The 20,514-nt window shown below is 35.5% G+C and overlaps 2 protein-coding genes across 3 annotated transcripts; both read left to right on the top strand.

The window, feature by feature from the left end:
* The first annotated feature begins 1,950 nt into the window (after window positions 1-1,950).
* On the top strand, window positions 1,951-8,708 carry LOC108343382 (receptor-like protein 4). 2 transcript variants are annotated; one of them, XM_017581633.2, is made up of 10 exons: window positions 1,951-2,247; window positions 3,160-4,215; window positions 4,694-4,841; window positions 5,370-5,441; window positions 5,710-5,781; window positions 6,320-6,391; window positions 6,469-6,546; window positions 6,676-6,857; window positions 7,324-7,472; window positions 8,360-8,708. In XM_017581633.2, the coding sequence occupies exons 1-9, from the start codon at window positions 2,163-2,165 to the stop codon at window positions 7,455-7,457; spliced, it is 1,899 nt and encodes a 632-aa protein (XP_017437122.1). In that variant the 5' UTR covers window positions 1,951-2,162; the 3' UTR covers window positions 7,458-7,472; window positions 8,360-8,708. The 2 variants fall into 2 exon arrangements, with proteins under 2 accessions (XP_017437122.1, XP_017437121.1); XM_017581632.2 differs by lacking the exon at window positions 8,360-8,708 and adding an exon at window positions 7,575-7,869 and having other exon boundaries at window positions 1,953-2,247.
* A 2,403-nt stretch (window positions 8,709-11,111) lies between these two features.
* Window positions 11,112-12,047, top strand: LOC108342146 (ethylene-responsive transcription factor 12). The gene has a single exon (XM_017579860.2). The coding sequence runs from the start codon at window positions 11,294-11,296 to the stop codon at window positions 11,798-11,800; it is 507 nt and encodes a 168-aa protein (XP_017435349.1). The 5' UTR covers window positions 11,112-11,293; the 3' UTR covers window positions 11,801-12,047.
* Window positions 12,048-20,514: the final 8,467 nt, after the last annotated feature.

Below are 20,514 nucleotides of genomic sequence, written 5' to 3'. Positions count from 1 at the left end.
TAAATATGTTAACGTGTAAACATGTCATCTTATCTAAACAACAATTTAAAGGTTAAACAAATTAACAACTAACTACATGTCTGATTGTGTAAAACGGTATAAATATTTGATTAAAAGTAGTAAAAAATTAAACAATTTTACACAAACTTTAATAATTAATGTAGCTAGATATATATTTCGAGAGATAATATTTTCATTATTTATAAATGCTTTAATATAATATGTTTTGAAAATGACTTGGACATCACTGGAAGACATTATATTAATTAGTGATTTGGTGAAATATTATTAATCAAAATAAAATTCATCAACATTTTTTATGACCATTAGCTTATATTCTACTTATACAAATTAAATATATCTATAGATTAAGTTGTGAAGAGAAATAAATAAAAGTAAACTCATATTTCAACCAAGTTTTAGGTTAAAATTTATATTATTTATACAAAATTAAATTATTCACCACATTGTAACTATTATATTATAAACTACGTTACTATGATATAATATCTAAATTATTTTTAAGGATTTGGTTTTGTTGAGATTGATGGTAGGATAAAAGTTAGTGAAATAATGAAAAAATAATAGAAATTGAGAGTGAGATTATTTGTGTTGAGGGAAAACAAGTGAAAGTTTGTAAACGATGTATTAATTTTTTTTTTAATAAATTGATGAAAAACTTATTCATTTTGAAGAATTATAACACCTTTAAAAAATAAATGAAGATTCAAATTGACAACTATAAAACAAAAGTATAAATATTGTTCATTTAAAACCTAGTAACTTTTAACAACCTTAAACACATGTTTGAAATGGGAATTGTCAATTACATTCTCTAAATGTTGAGAAATGAACAAATTCCACAATACTCAATGAAACAATGACAAACATTGTGAATATGTAAACACTGTGATGGATGAGAACGCTTGAAAGAAAACTCATGCAATGAAAAAATGTTTGTATTTTTTTTTTTTTGTGAACTTCTATAATGTCTCATATAGTAAAAGAACCAACGAAAGACTATTTCTCTCCACTTTACTTGTTTATTAGAGCACTACAAACATTGAAAAAAAAATCATCCCTGTAAAACTTCTGTTATTAAAACTTATTTCTACCATACTATTCATTTTTTACTAAAAAATTACATAAACAATATTCTACATCTCTTTACATGTATTAACTATTTTTTTTTGTACGTAAAAATGAAGAATATATATATTAGTCTAAAATATAAAAATAACTTTTCCTGCTAACAAAATGAAAAATTTAAGACACAGGAGAAAAGTGACATAAGGATTCAAAGTGAAGATGATGTTTTACGATAATGTAAACATCCATTTCAAATTTGACCCTTTATCCAATGCGCTGCTTCCGCTGGCGGTGATGTTCGCCTATGATTGCGTCCTATTCAAATGTCAAAACACTTCAAAGTCCACACCATCCACCTCATCTCCACCGTCCGATGAAGAATAACAAGATTATTCCTTACAAGGCCAATCACGTAATTTCCTTTCACTAACATATTTTAATAGTAATTATTTGACATGACATTTCTCCTCCATGAACCGTTATTCTTTGTGTGTACCTAAACTAACCTCTTTCTCTCTCTCTCTTCACTCACTCACGTTGCTGTTGTCGTTTCATAGCAACATAAAAGCAGAATCCACCTCAAACAGGGAGCTATCAATGCATCAAATGAAACCATTCATTTTTTTTGTTTCCTGAGATAAAATAAGTGGGGCTCACATGCATCTACAAAATTAACTAGGCTTTTGATCAAAGGACCAAGCTACACCCACTCCCCCTAAACTCAAATCTAGCCGTCAAAAAAAGCGGACCCACGAACAGTAACCACGCAGAGTTCAGACCTACCATACTTTCACACACGTCAATTAATATTGAACCATTAATGACCATTAAAACCGTTGAGATGGTTCGCGCCTGCATTAATCGTGATATGGCTCAGTACCACCATAACAGCTGTTCTTTCATTAGTTCACGGGTCAACTAAACGAAGTAGTAGCTAGTGAATGTGAATTTGTGAATTTCTATTTCCAACTGCTGTGCAGGGTTGCTGCGAAGTGCAGACACGTTCGTGCGCTCTCTCTCTCTAGAAAAGTTGGAATGTGAGAGAGAGAGAGAAAAGAAGAAGAAAAGCGAAGATGGCGAACATAGCAACGTTTCGATTCCTTCTGCTGTGGACGCTTTTCCTCTGCTTTGCCTTTACTACGCGTGCAGCTCAACGAGGTGAGATTCTCTATTTTGCATTGAAGTTGAACGCTGAGTTGATAAGGATTTTGGCTTGGATGTGTTTTAATTTCGTTTTGGTTTGCTTTGAATTAAGTAATAGAGGTGAAAATGCGCGTGTGCGTCGTGGAATTGATGGTTGAATCTGAGTGGTGTAGGGGTGCATTTGATTTCACCTGGTGTGCCATAAATTGCTCATGGATTAGAGAAAGGCAAAATGATGCAGTTTTCCGCATCTTCTTATGTTTTTTTAATGTGCTTTGGGGTTGAAGTCATAGTGTGAGACAAAGCCAGTAGGCAACACTGAATGATTTAAAAGAGGGGGAAAATGGGAAAATTCAATAACATGGTCAAATTATTCCCTGCAACTTAACATTTTGCTTACAGTACAGTATAGGCCGGACGCGTTGGTCAAGTTAGAATGGTTCATGACAAACCTTTCTCGTAGCGTAGTGCTTTGATCCTAAAAGCATTTCCAAACTTTAAAACTAGCTAAGTTTATTTAACTCCTTTTTTGTTATTTTATGTTCTATTCTCAGTAAGAACTGGGGGAAACTGAGTATTTCCCTTGGGTTTGCTCTCTGCCAGTTTAATAAGTTATCATGGTTCACGAAAATGCTTTATTGGTGGTTGTGTGGTACACAAACTGTTGCATTTAATCGAGCAGCATCGTAGAGATATGATTAAATTATGCTTTTTTGCGAGTGTGAGCGTGCAATCTTTTGACAAACTACAAAATGACTTATATCAAGAGGTCGTTGCTGGCTGCACTGTAATTGCTACTGGGGAATTCCAGTGCCAACGCAACCAGCATGATAGCTTGCACATTCCAGTGGATTAGGACTTTGTTACTTTTAACAGTTTATCCCCTTTGAGTTGATTTAAATTTCTGAGACATTGTATTCGTTGCAGGGCCATATGGCATGCACATAAGCTGTGGGGCTCGTCATGATGTTCAAACAAAACCAACCACTACCCTTTGGTATAAAGACTTTGGTTATACAGGAGGTATTCCAACCAATGCATCTACGACAAGTTACATTGCCCCTCCTCTGAAGACTCTACGCTATTTCCCCTTTTCTGAAGGTCTTTCAAATTGCTACAACATTAACAGGGTGCCCAAAGGGCGCTACTCAATCAGGATCTTTTTTGGACTTGTTGCACATACTACAGTTACCGATGAACCTCTATTTGACATCTCAATTCAAGGAACACAAATATATTCTTTGAAATCAGGTTGGACCACTCAGGATGATCAAGCATTTACTGAAGCCCAAGTATTTCTTAAGGATGGTTCAGTATCAATCTGTTTCCATGGCACAGGTCACGGAGATCCGGCAATTCTTTCAATCGAGATTCTTCAAATTGATGATAAAGCGTATTATTTTGGACCGGATTGGAGTCAAGGGGTAATGCTTAGAACAGTCAAAAGATTGAGTTGTGGATTTGGACAGTCAAAATTTGGTGTGGATTATGGTGCAGATCCCCGGGGAGGGGACAGATATTGGCAGCATATTAAAACTTTTGGTGGGGATTCTGATCATCAGAGATCTGTTGAGACTAGAATCAAACAGGCTTCACATCCACCAAACTTTTATCCCGAAACTCTTTATCGATCAGCCCTTGTCAGCACTAGTAGCCAACCTGATTTGACATATACATTGGATGTGGATCCCAACAAAAACTATTCTGTTTGGTTACATTTTGCTGAGATTGATAACTCGGTGACTGCTGCAGGACAAAGAGTCTTTGACATTATGATAAATGGAGATGTTGCTTTTAGAAATGTCGACGTTGTGAAAATGAGTGGGGATCGTTATAGTGCTCTCGTGCTTAATAAAACTGTTACTGTTAATGGGAGAACTTTGACTGTAACTTTGAGCCCAATAAAAGGTAGTTTTGCCATAATAAGTGCCATTGAGATATTGGAGGTTATAACGGCTGAGGCAAAAACATTATCAGATGAAGGTACATGCAGTGCCCTATTTTTTCAACATGAATTTTTATAATAACCAAACACAATCTGGATTTTGATCGGGTTTAAGCCAATAAATATAATAATTACATTCTTAGGAACTTATATGTGATATAATTATACATTTTCTGGTCGTTTTTTTCCCTTATGTTACTCAACATTCTTCATGATACTCAATTATTTAGGACTTTGACCATGGTGAGTGCTACTCATTGCTACTTTTTGATGCATTATCATACTTCTTATGTTGCCTTGTCTTTTCATACTTTTCCTTAACCAATTACTGCTGTTGTTCTTACTTCCTCTTCCTCTTCCTCTTAAGGATGAAATTCAAGCCTGGTGTTGATTTGTTCCTTTATGATACTGCTGCATCTAGTTGTTGTCTAATTTATGTAGTGTTAGTCAATGTGATTTCTGTTAATCCAAATGCTTATAAAAGTTTGCCTCTTGACTATTGTTCTTTTACTCTAGTTATGGCTTTACAAACGTTGAAGAAGGCTTTGGGGCTTCCTCCCAGGTTTGGGTGGAATGGTGATCCATGTGTTCCCCAGCAACACCCGTGGACTGGAGCAGATTGCAGATTAGACAAAAGTAGCAGCAAATGGGTCATTGATGGACTGTAATTTCTTATTGTCCTTGGTCTTAGGCTTTTATTGTGTATTTAGTTGTGGTGGTGTCTTAATTCCATCTTCCTCGTGTTAATTCTTTGACTTCTTTTTTCTTTCTCATTATTCCTTTATTTTTGCGACGAAAGCAAGAATAAAAACCATTTCTTCAGCATCCAAGCTTCGAAGTATGAATCCCATAAAAAAAACAAAATGAAATTACAAGACTCTGTTTATAAGTATGTCTTTGTTCACATTGATAACTAACATTTGAAGACTATTTCACACACACTCACACGAATAATCCTTTTTATATTAACTTATTTGAGGGAGTGACCCTTACATTGACCCCCCCGCCCTCTTCCTCCTCTTTGTTAAATTTCTTTGTGCCCTTATTGTATTCATTAGTCAAAATGTACTTAGAAATCCACTCCGCTTCATATTTTAGCTTTGGGTTCCGAAACCATTGCATTTCTCTTTGAAAGCTGTATTTAATATTTAATCTCAATATCTTATTGACTTGGTGCTGGATCTGTGAACAGGGGTCTTGGCAATCAAGGTCTGAAGGGCTATTTGCCAAATGACATTTCCAGACTGCATAATCTACAAATCCTGTGAGTTTGAAATAGTTTTTTCTTTTATGAAAACATTATTATTTGTTTCATGGCAATTGGCATTGCATATATGTATGAATCATGCTTGATAATTGATAACACAATAAAGCTGTGATAATTAAATGACAAGTTGCTTGAGAATTTCTGATATAGTGACATTGTATAATTGATCTCACTTTATTTATTTTTATTTCGCTATTCCCCAAGATATACTAACATTGAGCATGTTCATTTTCATATTCCTTATGTTTATTGTACTTGTGCACAGAAACTTGAGTGGAAACGGCATTCGTGGGGCTATTCCATCCCCACTTGGAACAATAACTAGCTTGCAAGTGCTGTAAGTGATTTCTTGTTCTTAGCTTATTTGACCGATGGATTTATTTATCTGTTTCCCAGGTCATTCTATACATGGTACAATCCCAATATGTGATTTTCATCTTCAGGACAGGTGTATTAGAAGTTTTATCAGCTTCTATCTAAACATTTCTGTGAGTTAAGCCTTAGAGCCATTAGTGGCGTGGCATAGTAAGACGTGTGGGACAACATATACTTAGCATGAAGTATTGACTTGTATTTATACTTTTTTCACAACAAACATTTGTAGTCCTCACCTACTCTCCATAATTCCTACTACTGACTACCGGGATTTCTTACTTAGACCAATGTGTTGTTCCAAAACCTCTAAAATGAATAACAAACAGAAAGTGAAAAAGAAACTGTTCCTCTTATGTAATTTTTTTGACTCGGCCTCTTCATGCTTTGGTTTAAACCTCTTGGAGATTTGCTATTTAGCTTCACTGTTAAATTATGCGAAGGTTTGAATCTTTGCTTGACTATCATGGTGATATGATTTCTGAATGCATGTACACGTGCAGTGACCTATCCTACAACTTTTTCAATGGATCGATTCCTGAAAGCCTTGGACAATTGACTTCATTACAGAGACTGTAAGATTTCTCAGTATTTAGTTTGGCGATACGAGAAATAATAAACGATAAATCAGTATTAAGCAGTCTTCATGCAGGAACCTAAATGGGAACTTCCTGTCTGGAAGGGTACCAGCGACTCTAGGAGGAAGACTTCTACACGGGGCAAGCTTTAAGTATGTTGTCAAATGTTGAACTATATAAAGAATATTTGTATGTAATGGGAGAAGAGGCACATCTATTTGCCATTCCTCCACTTTCTCTGTGGCTAAGGTTGCTAAATCTGCACTTGTGGATGGGTGCAGTTTTACTGATAATGCAGGTCTATGTGGCATACCTGGATTACCCACTTGTGGACCTCACCTTTCTGCCGGTGCTAAAGTTGGTATTGGCTTAGGTGCTTCTTTTACTTTCCTACTTCTTATTATTGGTTCAGTTTGCTGGTGGAAACGGCGGCAGAATATCCTCCGAGTTCAGCAAATAGCCGGTAAGAATGTTGATTTGTGGGTTATAGTTGTCCTAATAAAATGTGTCTGGTTTGAGCTTGTGTTACAACAGTTCATGACCGATTATAAATAACGGCTTCTGAAATTGTTGATTTTTTAACTGCACTAAAATCAGACCGGTTCTGGGTAAGATTGTTTGGGTTAGCAATCTTACTCAGATTGAGCTTTGAAAACTGCTATTAATATAAACGCGTGCAAGACCAGTGTCTTATTGTCTGTTTTGAAGTTTTCTAACCGTAAATTTGCATAGAGAACGAATTACTATAAGATATTGATGGAATTTTTGTTGGAGTTATTCCCTCACTATATGCAATCTTAACGTTTTCAAACAGATACGTTATTTTTCACAGTAGTTTTCCAGGATAAAGAAAATTGAATTTGAGGGAAATGTGTCGCTTCATATGTGACGTTGAATGAAAAATGTATACTCTTGATTTTCTTTTGTAGCAAGGGCAGCTCCATATGCGAAAGCTAGGACCCAATTTTCACGTGACATCCAGATGGCAAGGCATAATAACAATAATAATTATGGCAATGCTCACACTGCTTCGGAGAATGGGCCTATCTTGCTTTCACGATGATATCCCATTTTTCTGGTATATTTTAAGCACAATCATAGCTTCTTCTTTTTTTTTCTGTTTCCTATCTTAAATAGCTTCTTTTAATCAATAGTCCTATCTATGTGGCACTAATTGCAGAGTAATCCGATCTTCTGATGGTGTTTCCCATAGCGTGCTTCTCCAAATATTGACCACAGTTTTTTGAGCCCCCTTAAATAACTTCTTACAAGCTGGGAACCCCTCTTTGTAAATCAGAAATTTGTACAGCATGCTTACATTTTAGTTTCGTACTTTGTTTGAACTTCTATACATGTTTTCTTTTTCTATTTAGTAGAGGATTTTGTAACAATTTAAAAGTTAATATACAAATAGAAATTATAATGGTCTATGAATGTAGGAAAAGCAAGTTCCAATTTACATAATGCCTGTCACAGTTTTCATGTGTATCCTATTTATAGTATCTGCAGATATTTTAATAGGCGGTATGGTTGTTTGTGGCTCGATAAGAAAAAAAATCCCCCACCGAATTGCCAATTTGCATCAGCTCAAAATTGGTTTCTGAATTGAAGTTGGTAAGAAAAACAAGTCACTGTACCAAATAAAACCTACACCTATCCCAGTCTGGTCTAGATTTCTTGATCTATGGTCCATGATTAGGTTTAAATGTGAGCATGAGAGCACACAGACACACACATATATATAGGGTATTTATCGACAATATTTTCTATGAAAAATAAATGTTGATTATTACATATTATCACATGTTAAGTTTTAAATTATATAAATTAAAAACTTTAAAATAGTCGTAATTTTTCTAAAGCAGTAGTCATAACTTGAATGATTTTAATATATTTAGCTGTAGAGATTAAATGTATTTCCCTCATGAAGATAACTACTTTGTTGTTAACATTTACTTATTTCAGTATTTAGAAACATGAAGCAAGCTAGCCGAGTTGATTTTGGCGCAATTGGGGGCCTTTATTTTAGTAGCACTACAACAGAATTAAAGGCCAAAAGCCCAAGAGACTATATACCACAGAGGTCCAACAAACAGTGCCCCTCAGCAAATCAATAGAATAGAATGAAGACAACATAAAGAGATGGCTCAATGTACTAATTCCATTTATCTGAACTTTATCCTACAGTTTTCTGAATTCTCAATTATGTTTATCATTCTTTTTTTCTTTTAAAACATAAAAATGTAGCACACTTTGTAAAATTTATTTTTACACCATTAAATTATGAAAAATAGTAAACATACATTTTCATCTAGGACATACTTGTTATACACTCTTACATATGGGTTAAATAAGTGCAATGTTTAAGTTAAATTATTATAATTTTTAAATCAGTATATCAATTGCAATACTTCTAAACATTACATACAATATAATTTTTAAATCAGTATACTTTTGAAATTTTCATAATCATCCTGTGATAACATAAAAAAAAAAATCAACTATCACTTTATGATGGAGCCACATAATATCTTATTATTGTTTTATGATAGAGACACGTGATATCCTATTATTATTATTATTTTAAATCATAACACTTTGGTTAAGTCTGTACAATATTTTGATTAAATTTATATAATTATGGGTTAAATTCTTAACTAAATTTATATATACAACTTTAGAGGTGTCCAATTACCGACATTCTTAAATTGTATAACAGAAAGAAGTGAATAATATTGGGGCATGGACGAACTAAAAAAGTATACGAAGTTTGATGATGAAACAAATAATAAAAGTTAAAAAATAATAGAAAGAGAAATTTAAATTACTTACATCAATATGGTGTACAGCAGTGTAAAACGTAGGAGTACGTACCACGTTTCATTTTATTAAATTGTGCGCATGGACTCTGCAATAGTACGTCATTTCATTTCAGTCAACCTGATTCTCAAACTTTTGGAATCACTTCTTCTCCAATCGTAGTAATTTGAAGACAGGGATGGTTGGTTCAATTCAGTTTTCTTTTTTTTTAAGTTATCCTTATTTAATAAAAAGCAATGCATTATTAAAATATATTGTTGAGAATTTTTTTGTTCTCTTATTATGAGATCTTAATCACATGTGTAAAAGAAAATACTATGTCGGTAGAGATTTTAACTTCATGCCAGCTCAGGTCAAAATACATAAAATGATTTGAAATAGAGTTCATATATCAGGCATTGATATAAGTTCTTTTACAGGCTAAGTGACAACATTAGACATGATTGTTGGACTTGTGATACAATGTTTATCTCAGTGAGGAGAGTTGAATTATTGAGACGAGGACTAAATTATTAGGAGTCTGTTTTGGTGGTGTTAGTTATTTTTGTCTTGGAAGACTCTTCTTCAACCTTCTAACTCTGCTTGTCCCATCCCTATCTTAGGTCCACCGGTCCAAACTTTACCTAAAGTATGGCTGCCTCTAAATAATATCAAAGGTTAATACCATTTTATTTTGACTATTTTGTAGATTTTATTTATTTATCACAGTCGAGTAAATTTGAACATGAGGCCGTTACAAAACATGATGTATGGTGTCCGTTGAAAACCAAAGACAGAGGTGGTAGGGATAGGGATGTTGTTTGATAGAGAGAAACAAGAAGAAAGTAAAGGGTAATGAAAAAAATGGGAGGGAGCACACAAAAAGGAAGAAATAAAAAAGTTGGCGTCCTATCAGATCATATCATATATCATATCATGATGATGAGAGTGATGGAGAGAGTATAGAAAGCGAAACGAAAAGGCAAAGTTTAATTAAAAAGGAGAAAAAAAAATAATGTAAAAAGAGTTGTGGAGAGAATCATCGAAAGATGGTGGAAACAGGAGCAGCGAATATAACTGGATTCCCCATGATCGGCATTGTAGAAATGTAAGAGTAGTGTGATAATGGAAAAGGAAGGAAAGAAAAAAGAAAAGAGAAAGTAAATAGAAAAGGATTCACGTGAACATCCGTATCTGTTGTATGTGTAGGCATATAAACTGTGCCCTTCTGCTTGGTGCAGTGAGTCTGAAGTCTGCACACCCCACCCCTGCCATTCACCACTCACTCACTCACACTTTTTATTATTATTATTATTATTTATATATTTATATATTTATTTTACAGTGGTAAGTAGTAGTAATAAGATCGAAGAAAATAGTAAAGATAAAGAGTTATTAAAGTGAGAGAAAGGACAGAGCCCAACAGAGTCAAACACGCCAAATAGATCAGAGAAGCCCATATTGAGAGATAGAGAGAGAGAGAGAGTGTGGCCCAACATCACCTGTTCCCTGCAACTCAGACACTCTTCCACGTGGGAGTCTCTGTCACAGCACCAACCCCAACCCCACACTCTCTCTTCCCAATCCCACTCCCCCACCTCTCTCTCTCTCTCTCTCCCATCCTTTCCCTTTCATTACGTCAACTCAAATTCCCATTCACAATCTCAATCCCAAAAAACACACACATTACTACCATTACCATTCCTCATTTTTTTTTAATTAACCCCCTCTAGGGCTTACGTCACTCCTCCTTCCCACACGTCTCATCAGGCGGCGGCTCCACATTCTCAATCCACAGCCGTCCGATTCTACACCCCACTCCCTCGTCAACATCAACGGCTCCAATCTAAACTGCCCCTTTTATCCAAATTTGCGACTGTGTGCGTGTGTGTGTTTACGTGTATATATAAACCAAAAGGCAAAGCAAAGTGAGGAAAGAGAAATAGAAAGAGAAGGGAAGTGTGGTGGTGCCGGCCAGCCGACAATTACGGGAGGTTATGTGGGTCCCTCCACTTTTAAATACACACATAGTCATTTGTTGTGTTTGTTCCCTTTTCATTAACGTTTTTTGAGTTTGAGTTGGTACTTTGCGTTCGTTGCATGATGGCGTCTTCTTCTTCTTCGGGCTCTCGCGAGGGGCACTACAGAGGCGTCAGGAAGCGACCCTGGGGACGCTACGCCGCCGAAATACGTGACCCGTGGAAGAAGACACGTGTCTGGTTGGGCACATTCGATACTCCCGAGGAGGCCGCCCTCGCCTACGACGGCGCCGCCCGTTCTCTCCGCGGCGCCAAGGCCAAGACCAACTTCCCCCCGTCTCCCGCCCTCTGCCTCGACCTCAACGCCCCTTCTTCCGATCACCGCTGGCCCAACGTCCCCTCCCGTACCCTCGTCCTCACCGAGTTCCTCCACACCGCCGTTCTCAAAGACATCGAACCGCCACAGCCTCTTCCCCCTGCCACCACCGCTCTCCGCCGCCCCGACGCCGGCGTTCCTCTCGGTGGCGGAGTTCAGGTGGTGGAGAGCTCCCCGACGGCGTCGTTTTTGGGACTCGTTCGGCGCGGGATCCCCATCGACTTGAACGAGCCTCCACCGCTGTGGCTATGAGTTGTTGGTCCGAGTTCTGACTAGGTTTTTTACGTCGTCGTTTCGTTTTGCTTTCCTTCGTATCTAATTTATCTTGTATGTTTTTAAATTTTCCCTCACCTCGCTTAGGTTTTACTATGAGCCTCGTACGTTCATCGTATCTATCTGTCCATGTGAGTCTATCTAACATTAGGTTAATGGAAGAAAACGCTATGATATTGTATATACATTTATTTTCCTTATCAATGACTCTACGAATTTTGTAGTAGCGGTACTACTGTGTTAGTTCGCCGATCCAGTTAAAGTTGTTTATGTTGTTCGCAGAAGATATTCACCGTTTTTCCATGATTGTGTGTGGTCTGAAAGTTTTATGGTTTTGCAATGTTGGGTTGTCTTGGTAGCGTGGTTAATTTATTTTGGTTTGGCGCTTTTGGAATGTTGGGCGGCGTAGTAGACAAGCGAGGAGGGATTGCCAACCGTTGATGCGGTTGGGACCACCTGGGAAAGGGAAAGGACGAGCGTGACAAGTGACGCGCGCGTGAGAATGCTTTCTCTGGGGGAGCGGGAACTGCGAAGCGAGCGTGTGGGTATCAGCATTATGGCATTCCTTTTCTAGTCAGACCTCTGCATCTTATCATTTTTGCAGCGTATATTTTCCACAACCCTTAGACCCATTCGCTCCCCAAAGCGCGTACCATTTATACACCTCAACTCCTCCTTCATATTCCTTTTTCACTTATTCTATATATTTTTCTGTACTTGTATTAGCACATGAAACTACTGTCAACAAATTTAAGAACAACCACCGTCTACAAATTGTGGAAATATCTTAATCAATGCGTCATGTCTGTTAGTTCAAAATTTAAGTTATTTGTTTTATTATAATATAAAGCACATGTATTAATAAAATACTAAATTATTTTATGAAAAGAGTATATAAATAATTAATTATGTTGTAAAATGGGTGTTGTATTTTGAGTTTTTTTATGTTTTGTTTTTGGTGAACAGGAAATGATTGGAAGTAAACAGGGTGATGGGAATGCAAGGAGAGGGAAAGTGTGTTAGTGTTGGGGTTTGGCCCACTCTGCATAGGATGTTGATGAAAGCTAACATAGTGCATTTAACTTTAGTGTTTGGATAAGTAGCAGAACACAACTACGTGATTAATGGAGAAATAATTTATGAGGAAATGGTGTGATGTAGAAGGAGCAGTACTGCATTTTTGAGGAATCAGGCACCACCGCACTGTTAACATGCCGGCTTTTAAAACTTCACTTTTCTCGATCTCTGTGCTTTTTTTTTATTTATCACTTCTTCTTAGATAAAGCTAACCACTTTTTTCACCTTTTTCATTTTCTTCTTGCCCTTCTTCTATCTGTAGATTGTTAGCAGCTTTCCCATTTCAATATTTATTAGTTTTCTTTTTTTTTTATTCTGTTCTTATATATTGTAATTTGTTTTCTTAGAATCTCAACAGCTTTCATTTTATGTAACATTAACAATACTTTCATTCTATTGATAACAAAAAATATATAGTAATTAATTAGCCATACTTAACTTGTATTTATTGTAATGCGCTTTTAAGAAAAAATGAATCAGCATCTTGGGTTACTTGATAATCCACACACATCCATGAAGTATTAAAAAAATTAGGTTTAATTATTTTGGACATCCCTATTTGTGTAGGATTGTCTCAAATAGGTCTTCGTATTTTTATTTATTTCAATTAGGTCTTTTTTTTTGTAAAATTGACTCAATTTTAACCTTACCGTTAAATTTAGTGGACGACGTTAAAATTTGTGTGACTTGACTTGCTGACTGTGCAATTTTTAATGATGTGGCATAGTGTGGTGAAATTTTTATTGACGTGTGGAGTGTCCCGTTTGGATCCTGTTACCTTTCTTCCACAAGCGGATCATTCTCCTCCTCCTCATCCTTCTTCCCTAAAAACTCAGACTGAAGCTGACTTGATTTCATAACCCGACTTGATTTTCTCTCGACGATGTCGAGTGTTTGGGAGACGACGGAACCGGGGCAGCCAAGGTTATGGCTGCAAGGACGGAATGAGAGGATTTCCATTGAATACCTTAATTCCTTAAATTAGGGATTTCAATCTTTCAATTTAGGGATTTCAATCTTGAGCGATTTTCACAGCATAAGAAGAAGCACCAGATAGCCTTCTCTTCATGAACCCCACAGCATAAAGTCCAGCATACCCTAAAAGCCTTTCTGGTCTGACAATCTTCTGTGATGAAAAAAAAACATTTTTTTAAAAAAGATCTAGAACATATTCTCACCAATAAGGCACGTTACTGTAGTAACCGGTTGCCAGCACCACTACATCGACATAGAGCTTTTCACCATTGATAAGCTCAACTTCTCCACTATTGAACCTCTTAACTCCTGGCACCACTTTTATATCACCGGATCTAATCTTCGTCAAGGCACCAAGATCCAAAACCGGGGTCTTTCCCTTTGTGTTCTTCAGCTCCAAAGGACCCCGTCGAAGGCCTTTTCAGCCCCAACTTGTCCATGTTCCCAAAAACAAACCATGCCAACAACAAGATAATCTTCTTTGGGCAGCCACCGCAAATATAAACAAAGATTTTCCAAATACTTCTCTGGGCAATACGTGAACCTATATCCAAAAAACATAACACCCTTGTTATTATCCGGCCACTGTGAGTTCGACGAAGAAATTATCCAACGCGGGAGGAGCGAAGGAGGAGGAAGAAGAGAAATAAAGGGGCTACTGATTCCATGGCACCCGAGAGAGTGAGAGAGGCCATAGGATCCAAACGTGACACGGGACACGTCATTAAAATATCCAGCACACTGTGTCACGTCATTAAAACTTGCTTCGTCAGCATGCCACGACTCAATAAATTTAACGCCGTCTATTGAAATTAACGGCAGGGTTCCAATTGACTCAATTTTACAAAAATAGGGACCTATTTGAGTTAAAAATAAATACAAGGACCTATTTAAGACAACCTTACACAAATAGGGATGTCCGAAAGGATTAAACCTATATTTACTCTCATAAGGGATTATATAATTCTCTCTACTCAACAAAAAATTATTTTATTATCTTCAAAACCAAAACCAATGGAAGCGTGTTTTTCCTTTTCTATTTTCCTTTTAAATTCAATCATATTCAAACCATGAATGTATTTTTTTTATTATATTTTGAACTGTATGTTGCAGAGTAAGCACTTAAAATAAATTATGATAGAAAATATTATTCATGTGAAGTGTTGAAGAATATCATAGAAAATATAACCACAAACCACATGACTTGATGGGAGACCACTCCAAGGGTTAATTGACTAGTATTAGATTGTTTTAGTTTAATAAATAATTTTGAACTGAAATTTAGAATATACATTTGAAGTTAATATTGGATTGACCGAAAAAGAAACTACAAATAAAATTTAAGATGATTCAACCGTGGGCAAAAGTTTGGAAATTTCAAATAAAGAAATAAGATGACATTAACAGTATGTTTAATATTGTAACTCTTTCACTTTTAACTTTAAAATCTCCAAAATATTTTGTACAGACATGAACTATATAAACATATTATCATGCAAACTATTAAAAGTATGTTTAATCATTTTTCTGTCTAATAAGCTATATCTATTTAGAATTAATAATAGTGTTTTAAACTAATAATAATAATATGTAGTTAAAACTTTAATAATTAATGAATTTGAAATCAATATACAAAGTAATTATAATTTTTTTATTTATATAATAAAGACAATTTTAAATATTAATGATTTTTAGTTTATAAAATAACATCTATTTAACTTAATCAGTATAACGACTAATTATTTTTATTTGTAAAATTGATCAGTATTTAATAATTTTCTTGTTGTAGGATTTTTTTATTAAATATATAAGGATTAGAGCTGTCAAAACGGGTCATCCGGCCTGATCCCGCTCAACCCATCATGAGTGGGAGTTGCTCCCTCCACCCCCACACATCTCTTCCTCCACCTCCCCTTTACTTTTTTGCCCCTTCCTCCACCTTTCCTTTACTATTTTGCCCCTCAGTAAAATTTTATTTTTAAAATTATTGTTTTTTAATTTTATTCATTTATAACATATTTCACTGATAACCTACGTAGTTCCTTGTATGAGTAAAATATTTTTCTGCAAAGCTTGGTGATCGTGAAAAGAATTATCAAGCAATCTTCCTCTTGTTCTCGGTGCAATACGTGGTGCAGTGCGTTTATGGTGTAGTGTCCTTGTCGTGGTTCCTCTCCAGGTACGTAGTCATAATCCTTCCTATAATTCTAAACCCTAAACCCTTCCCATACTTCCAATAATCCTTTGAATATCCAAGCCTATAATCCTTGCATGAGCCGCAAAACGTAGTAAAATAAAAATGAAACGTAAAAGGAACACTGCCTCTGGACGGATGACATCCTTCAACGGATGTCAACATCCGTTTAAGGCGAAACGGATGTCGACATCCGTTTTGCCTTAAACGGATGTTGACATCCGTTGAAGGATGTCATCCGTCCAGAGGCAATGTTCCTTTTACGTTTCGTTTTTATTTTATTTGTTTATTTTATTTACAGTAATTTATATTTAAATTTATAATTTTAAATGTTATATATGGTAAGAAGAAAGAAATGGAGAAATAGAAGTGAAAGGTTGATGAGGCTTGAAGAGAAAATGATAAACGGAAATGGAGAAATGGAGAAGAAGCTTGACAGAAGAGAGAAAGGTAAACGGAAATGGAAGAGAGGAAGAGGTGCAGAGGGAAGTAAATCAGAAGTTTTAAATAAATTAAAATATTAAAATAATAAAAATAAAAAATTTTAACTTTTGAGGATATAATTGTCATTTTAGAAGGATATAATTGGCATTTTAGAAAATTGGGGAGGTGGAGGAAGAGACGTGTGGGGGTGGAGGGAGCAACTCCCATCATGAGTTGGTCACTTAGTGAGCCAATTCAATCCGGCTCATTTATTAGCGAGCCAGAAAAATTCGAACTCGATCTGACCCATCACAGGTTGGTGGGTAAACGGATTGACTCACTAACTCACTTAATTACAATTTTTTTTTAAATAATTTTTTTTACATACTTTCTATAATTCAAATCTAAACAAATTTCACTCCCAAATTTCATTTCCAACATGGGTGTTTAATTAATTTTAAAAATAAGGAATTAAAATAATTTTTTCAAGCAAAAAATAATAATAAATATTTTTTTATAAAATTAAAATTAAATTTTAATAAAATAAAATTAGGTAGGTGGGTTGGTGGGTCAACCCTGTCCACCACGGGTTCAACTCGCATGAGCTGGGTTTAAATGAGCCGGATTGAAATCTAACCCGCATAAAAATATATACAATTTTTTCAAATCCAATCCAACTCGAATCCGTGGTGAACTAGATTGACCCGTGAATTGTAATCTATTTTGACAGTTCTAATAAGAATGACATATTCTCAAGATACATATAAAAATTATCATAATAAAAAACTACTAAACTTAAATGATAAAATTAATATAGAATAACTGGACTAAAAAACCAACTTAATAAAATTAAATTTTGGAAGACCACTTTTTCATTTAAATAAAGTATTAAAGTGATAAAAGACACTATACAGTTTATTTAAGAATATGTGATTATTTTTTTCTTAACAGTAAAATGGGTAAAAAGTTGTTAAAATATAAAATATTTTGAAAAACATAGTAAATGATGAGGAGGAGGAGAAGGAAAGTGCGGTGTATGAAGTGGGTTAACATTTATAGGATGAAACTATACAAAGATGCATATAAGCCTACGGATGTGACGGAAGGAAGTGAAGGAAGAACCCAATTGATTGTTCCTTCCTTCCTCTCTCTCTCTCTCGGGTGCCAAAAGAAATAGGTTAAAAATTAAATAAATAATAAAAATTAGGCAAAAGTGATATTATTAGGGAAGTAATTAATGAAATGGAGAGAAGGGGTTAGCTTGGGTTTTTGTGAGGTGAAGCAGTGATATTATTATAGGGAGAATGTGACCAATTCAAACCCAGTTGTCAGAAAACTATTATGAGCACACAGTTGAGTGACAAAAAGACGCAAAACTGTAAAAGTGCATTACCCCACCATCCCCACACGCAACACCCCCACTATTCTTCAACACCCATTACTATAATTACTTCTCTTTATTTTTATCACTCTATTAATATAAATAAATAAATAAATAAAATAAAACAGCACTGAAGCTGCTCCACCTGCGCCCAGCCGGCCGTCATTTCACACCAACACAACACAACTCTCTATCTCTCTCTGCCCTGTCTGATTTGACCCTTCTTCCATGTGGTCCCTTTTTTTCCTCTTACTATGTTTTTTATTATTATTATGGGGCGGTGCCTTGTGGGACCCACAGTGTGAGAGGAAAACGTGGCGTGTTTCTGGTGAGAAGCCCCATCACCACCGAATCTGTCGGCACCGCACACGTCACGCTGCTCTCTCTTACAATGTCACACGCAACACAACACATCTCCTTTTGTTCTCTTTCCTTTACGCAAAAACACATTTTGCAGACATACACCACCACACACACCAAGACGTAATTGGGTCTTTTCTTTGGTCTTTCCTTCTCTCCTTCCTCTTTCCTTTCTGTTTGTCATTTTCCCTATTGCTCTGCTTTTGTCCTCTTTGTGGTGGCGCAGTCTACTCTCCATTGACTGCGGCGGCGCACCGATGTCATTTTTAACACCACTCATTCCCTTTTCTATTAATTAATTAATCACTCAATACATGTTAGAAAAGAAGAATAAATGGCAAAACCTGTTCACATTTCATGCTATGCATGCATCATTGTGTATTCACACGTCATGCAACATGTGGGCATGTTATGTCACCATGATCATAGTGGAGTTTGGTTGTTGACCGTGCCCTCATCCATCAAATATCACAAAGGTGGATGGCCGGACCAAGCACTTATTTGTCATTTTCTTTTTTTTTTCTTTCTGAATATTCCTTCATATACCAAAACTTATTTTGCTCCTACATAATTTTAAAATAATTACAATTAACTGTCATCATGTGTGTTTGAGTGCGAATACAACTTGTGAGTGATAGAAACATGGGTGTGGTGAATTAGATATGTGTGTCAATTTGTTCTTGTGTGCATAAATACAACTTTGACATTTTGACATTAGTAAATTGATAATTTGGTTTTTCTAAGAACTGTGATAAACAAGTAAAAAGATATTTTAAATGCAAAAAGTAACGATCTCTGTTTCATAGATTCTAGCTTGGTTCATATATTAAGAATTGAACTCTCTATGTTATGAATTGACTCACTGAATTTATGTTACTGTATAAACAATACCACTTCATTTACAATATTTTATTTTCAATATTTTTATATTATTCAGGTAGTAATTGTTATTGGATTGACTATTCACCACTAAATTTAAATTAAAAGTTAAAATAAATAATTAGTTTGTTTTCTTACTCGATAATTATCTTTAATATTTAGTGAAAAAATTAAAAATTTGCTTTTAATACTAATTGTATTATACACCTAGTCAAGAAGATATTTATTTATAAATCAAGTCATTAGTCAACATTAAAATTAAAATAAAAAACAATGTTTACAATGTGTATATCAAAGTGAAGAATAGAAGGACGAAAATTTAAAGCTATACACGCGGAGAATTTAAATCATAAAACTTAATAAAGTTATAAGTAACTTCAATCCAAGTTCAAGGACTTCACAAATACAAAGAATAGATTTTTGACAAATTATTAACAAAATTATATGTTGACAACACGAGATTAAAAATACAATTATAACATTAATCATGTGATTATTAGAACCAAACACGATTAGAACAGAATTGAACTTTCATTACATTCAAAAAATAATCTAAAGTCTACCACAATTATAAATACTACTGTACCAGTAGGGACCTGGCACCAAACAAACCGGATGTCCGTGTAACTATAACGGTCCAAACACACTATCCTTATGCTCGTCATCAGAAGGGGTCAGGTGTGATATGCCGAACGCCCGTATGTCCATGATTACGCAACCTTATCACTTGCCATCCGCAGAAACAACAATTCGTATGAAGTCGGCCGGTCATACCGCCAACTAACCAGATCGCCTACATGGGCCGGCCGGTTGTAAGGCCAAACTGGGAGATCGGCCGGCCACATCGTTAATTAACGAGGTTTAAGGTAAGTAGTGGTTAAAAGCTATTGGACTGAATTTGGGTCGTGATTAACTTTTCACTAATCCCAAGCCCATAGCGAAAACTATAAATACAAGATCCAGGGGTGAGTGGTAGATAGGTTGCATTTACTGCGCATTTATTACTGTTCTATGGAGAAAACCATTGTTCTCAAACTGACTTTGACATCGGAGAATCTTTCGCAGGTCTCTCACCCGCGCGTGGAGAAGGAAATCGAGAAGTAAGAATTGAGAACCGGACATTCGAGATACGAGAAAAGGAGGACGTGGAGGCATTGGACGACTCAGCCTATACAACCGAAACAATATAAATTATAATAGGTTTGATTAGGTTTATAATATTGATAAAAAGAGTTCTTAGTTAAAGATATTGTTGGATGAAGGCAATCCGAGGGAGAGATTCGTAGGACCCATAAACCAAAATGTACAATGTTCATACAAAAGGAAAGTGGGCTCTTAGGTTCCACAAAGTCAAGAACATACTATCTGCTTTTACGCGTACACCAATTTTTTCATAGATTCTAT

Source organism: Vigna angularis, chromosome 6 (genome assembly GCF_016808095.1).
Source record: "Vigna angularis cultivar LongXiaoDou No.4 chromosome 6, ASM1680809v1, whole genome shotgun sequence".
NCBI lineage: Eukaryota > Viridiplantae > Streptophyta > Magnoliopsida > Fabales > Fabaceae > Vigna > Vigna angularis.
Note: the sequence above shows the minus strand (reverse complement) of the source record. Positions and strands in the feature narration are given on the sequence as shown.

Excerpts from the sequence above, each read along its gene's own strand:
- LOC108343382 (XM_017581633.2), top strand. The coding sequence starts at position 2,163 with ATGGCGAACATAGCAACGTTTCGATTCCTTCTGCTGTGGACGCTTTTC. Across the intron at positions 6,392-6,468 it reads TTGACTTCATTACAGAGACT|GAACCTAAATGGGAACTTCC; the intron begins GTAAGATTTCTC and ends GTCTTCATGCAG. Across the intron at positions 6,547-6,675 it reads CTACACGGGGCAAGCTTTAA|TTTTACTGATAATGCAGGTC; the intron begins GTATGTTGTCAA and ends GGATGGGTGCAG.
- LOC108342146 (XM_017579860.2), top strand. The coding sequence starts at position 11,294 with ATGATGGCGTCTTCTTCTTCTTCGGGCTCTCGCGAGGGGCACTACAGA.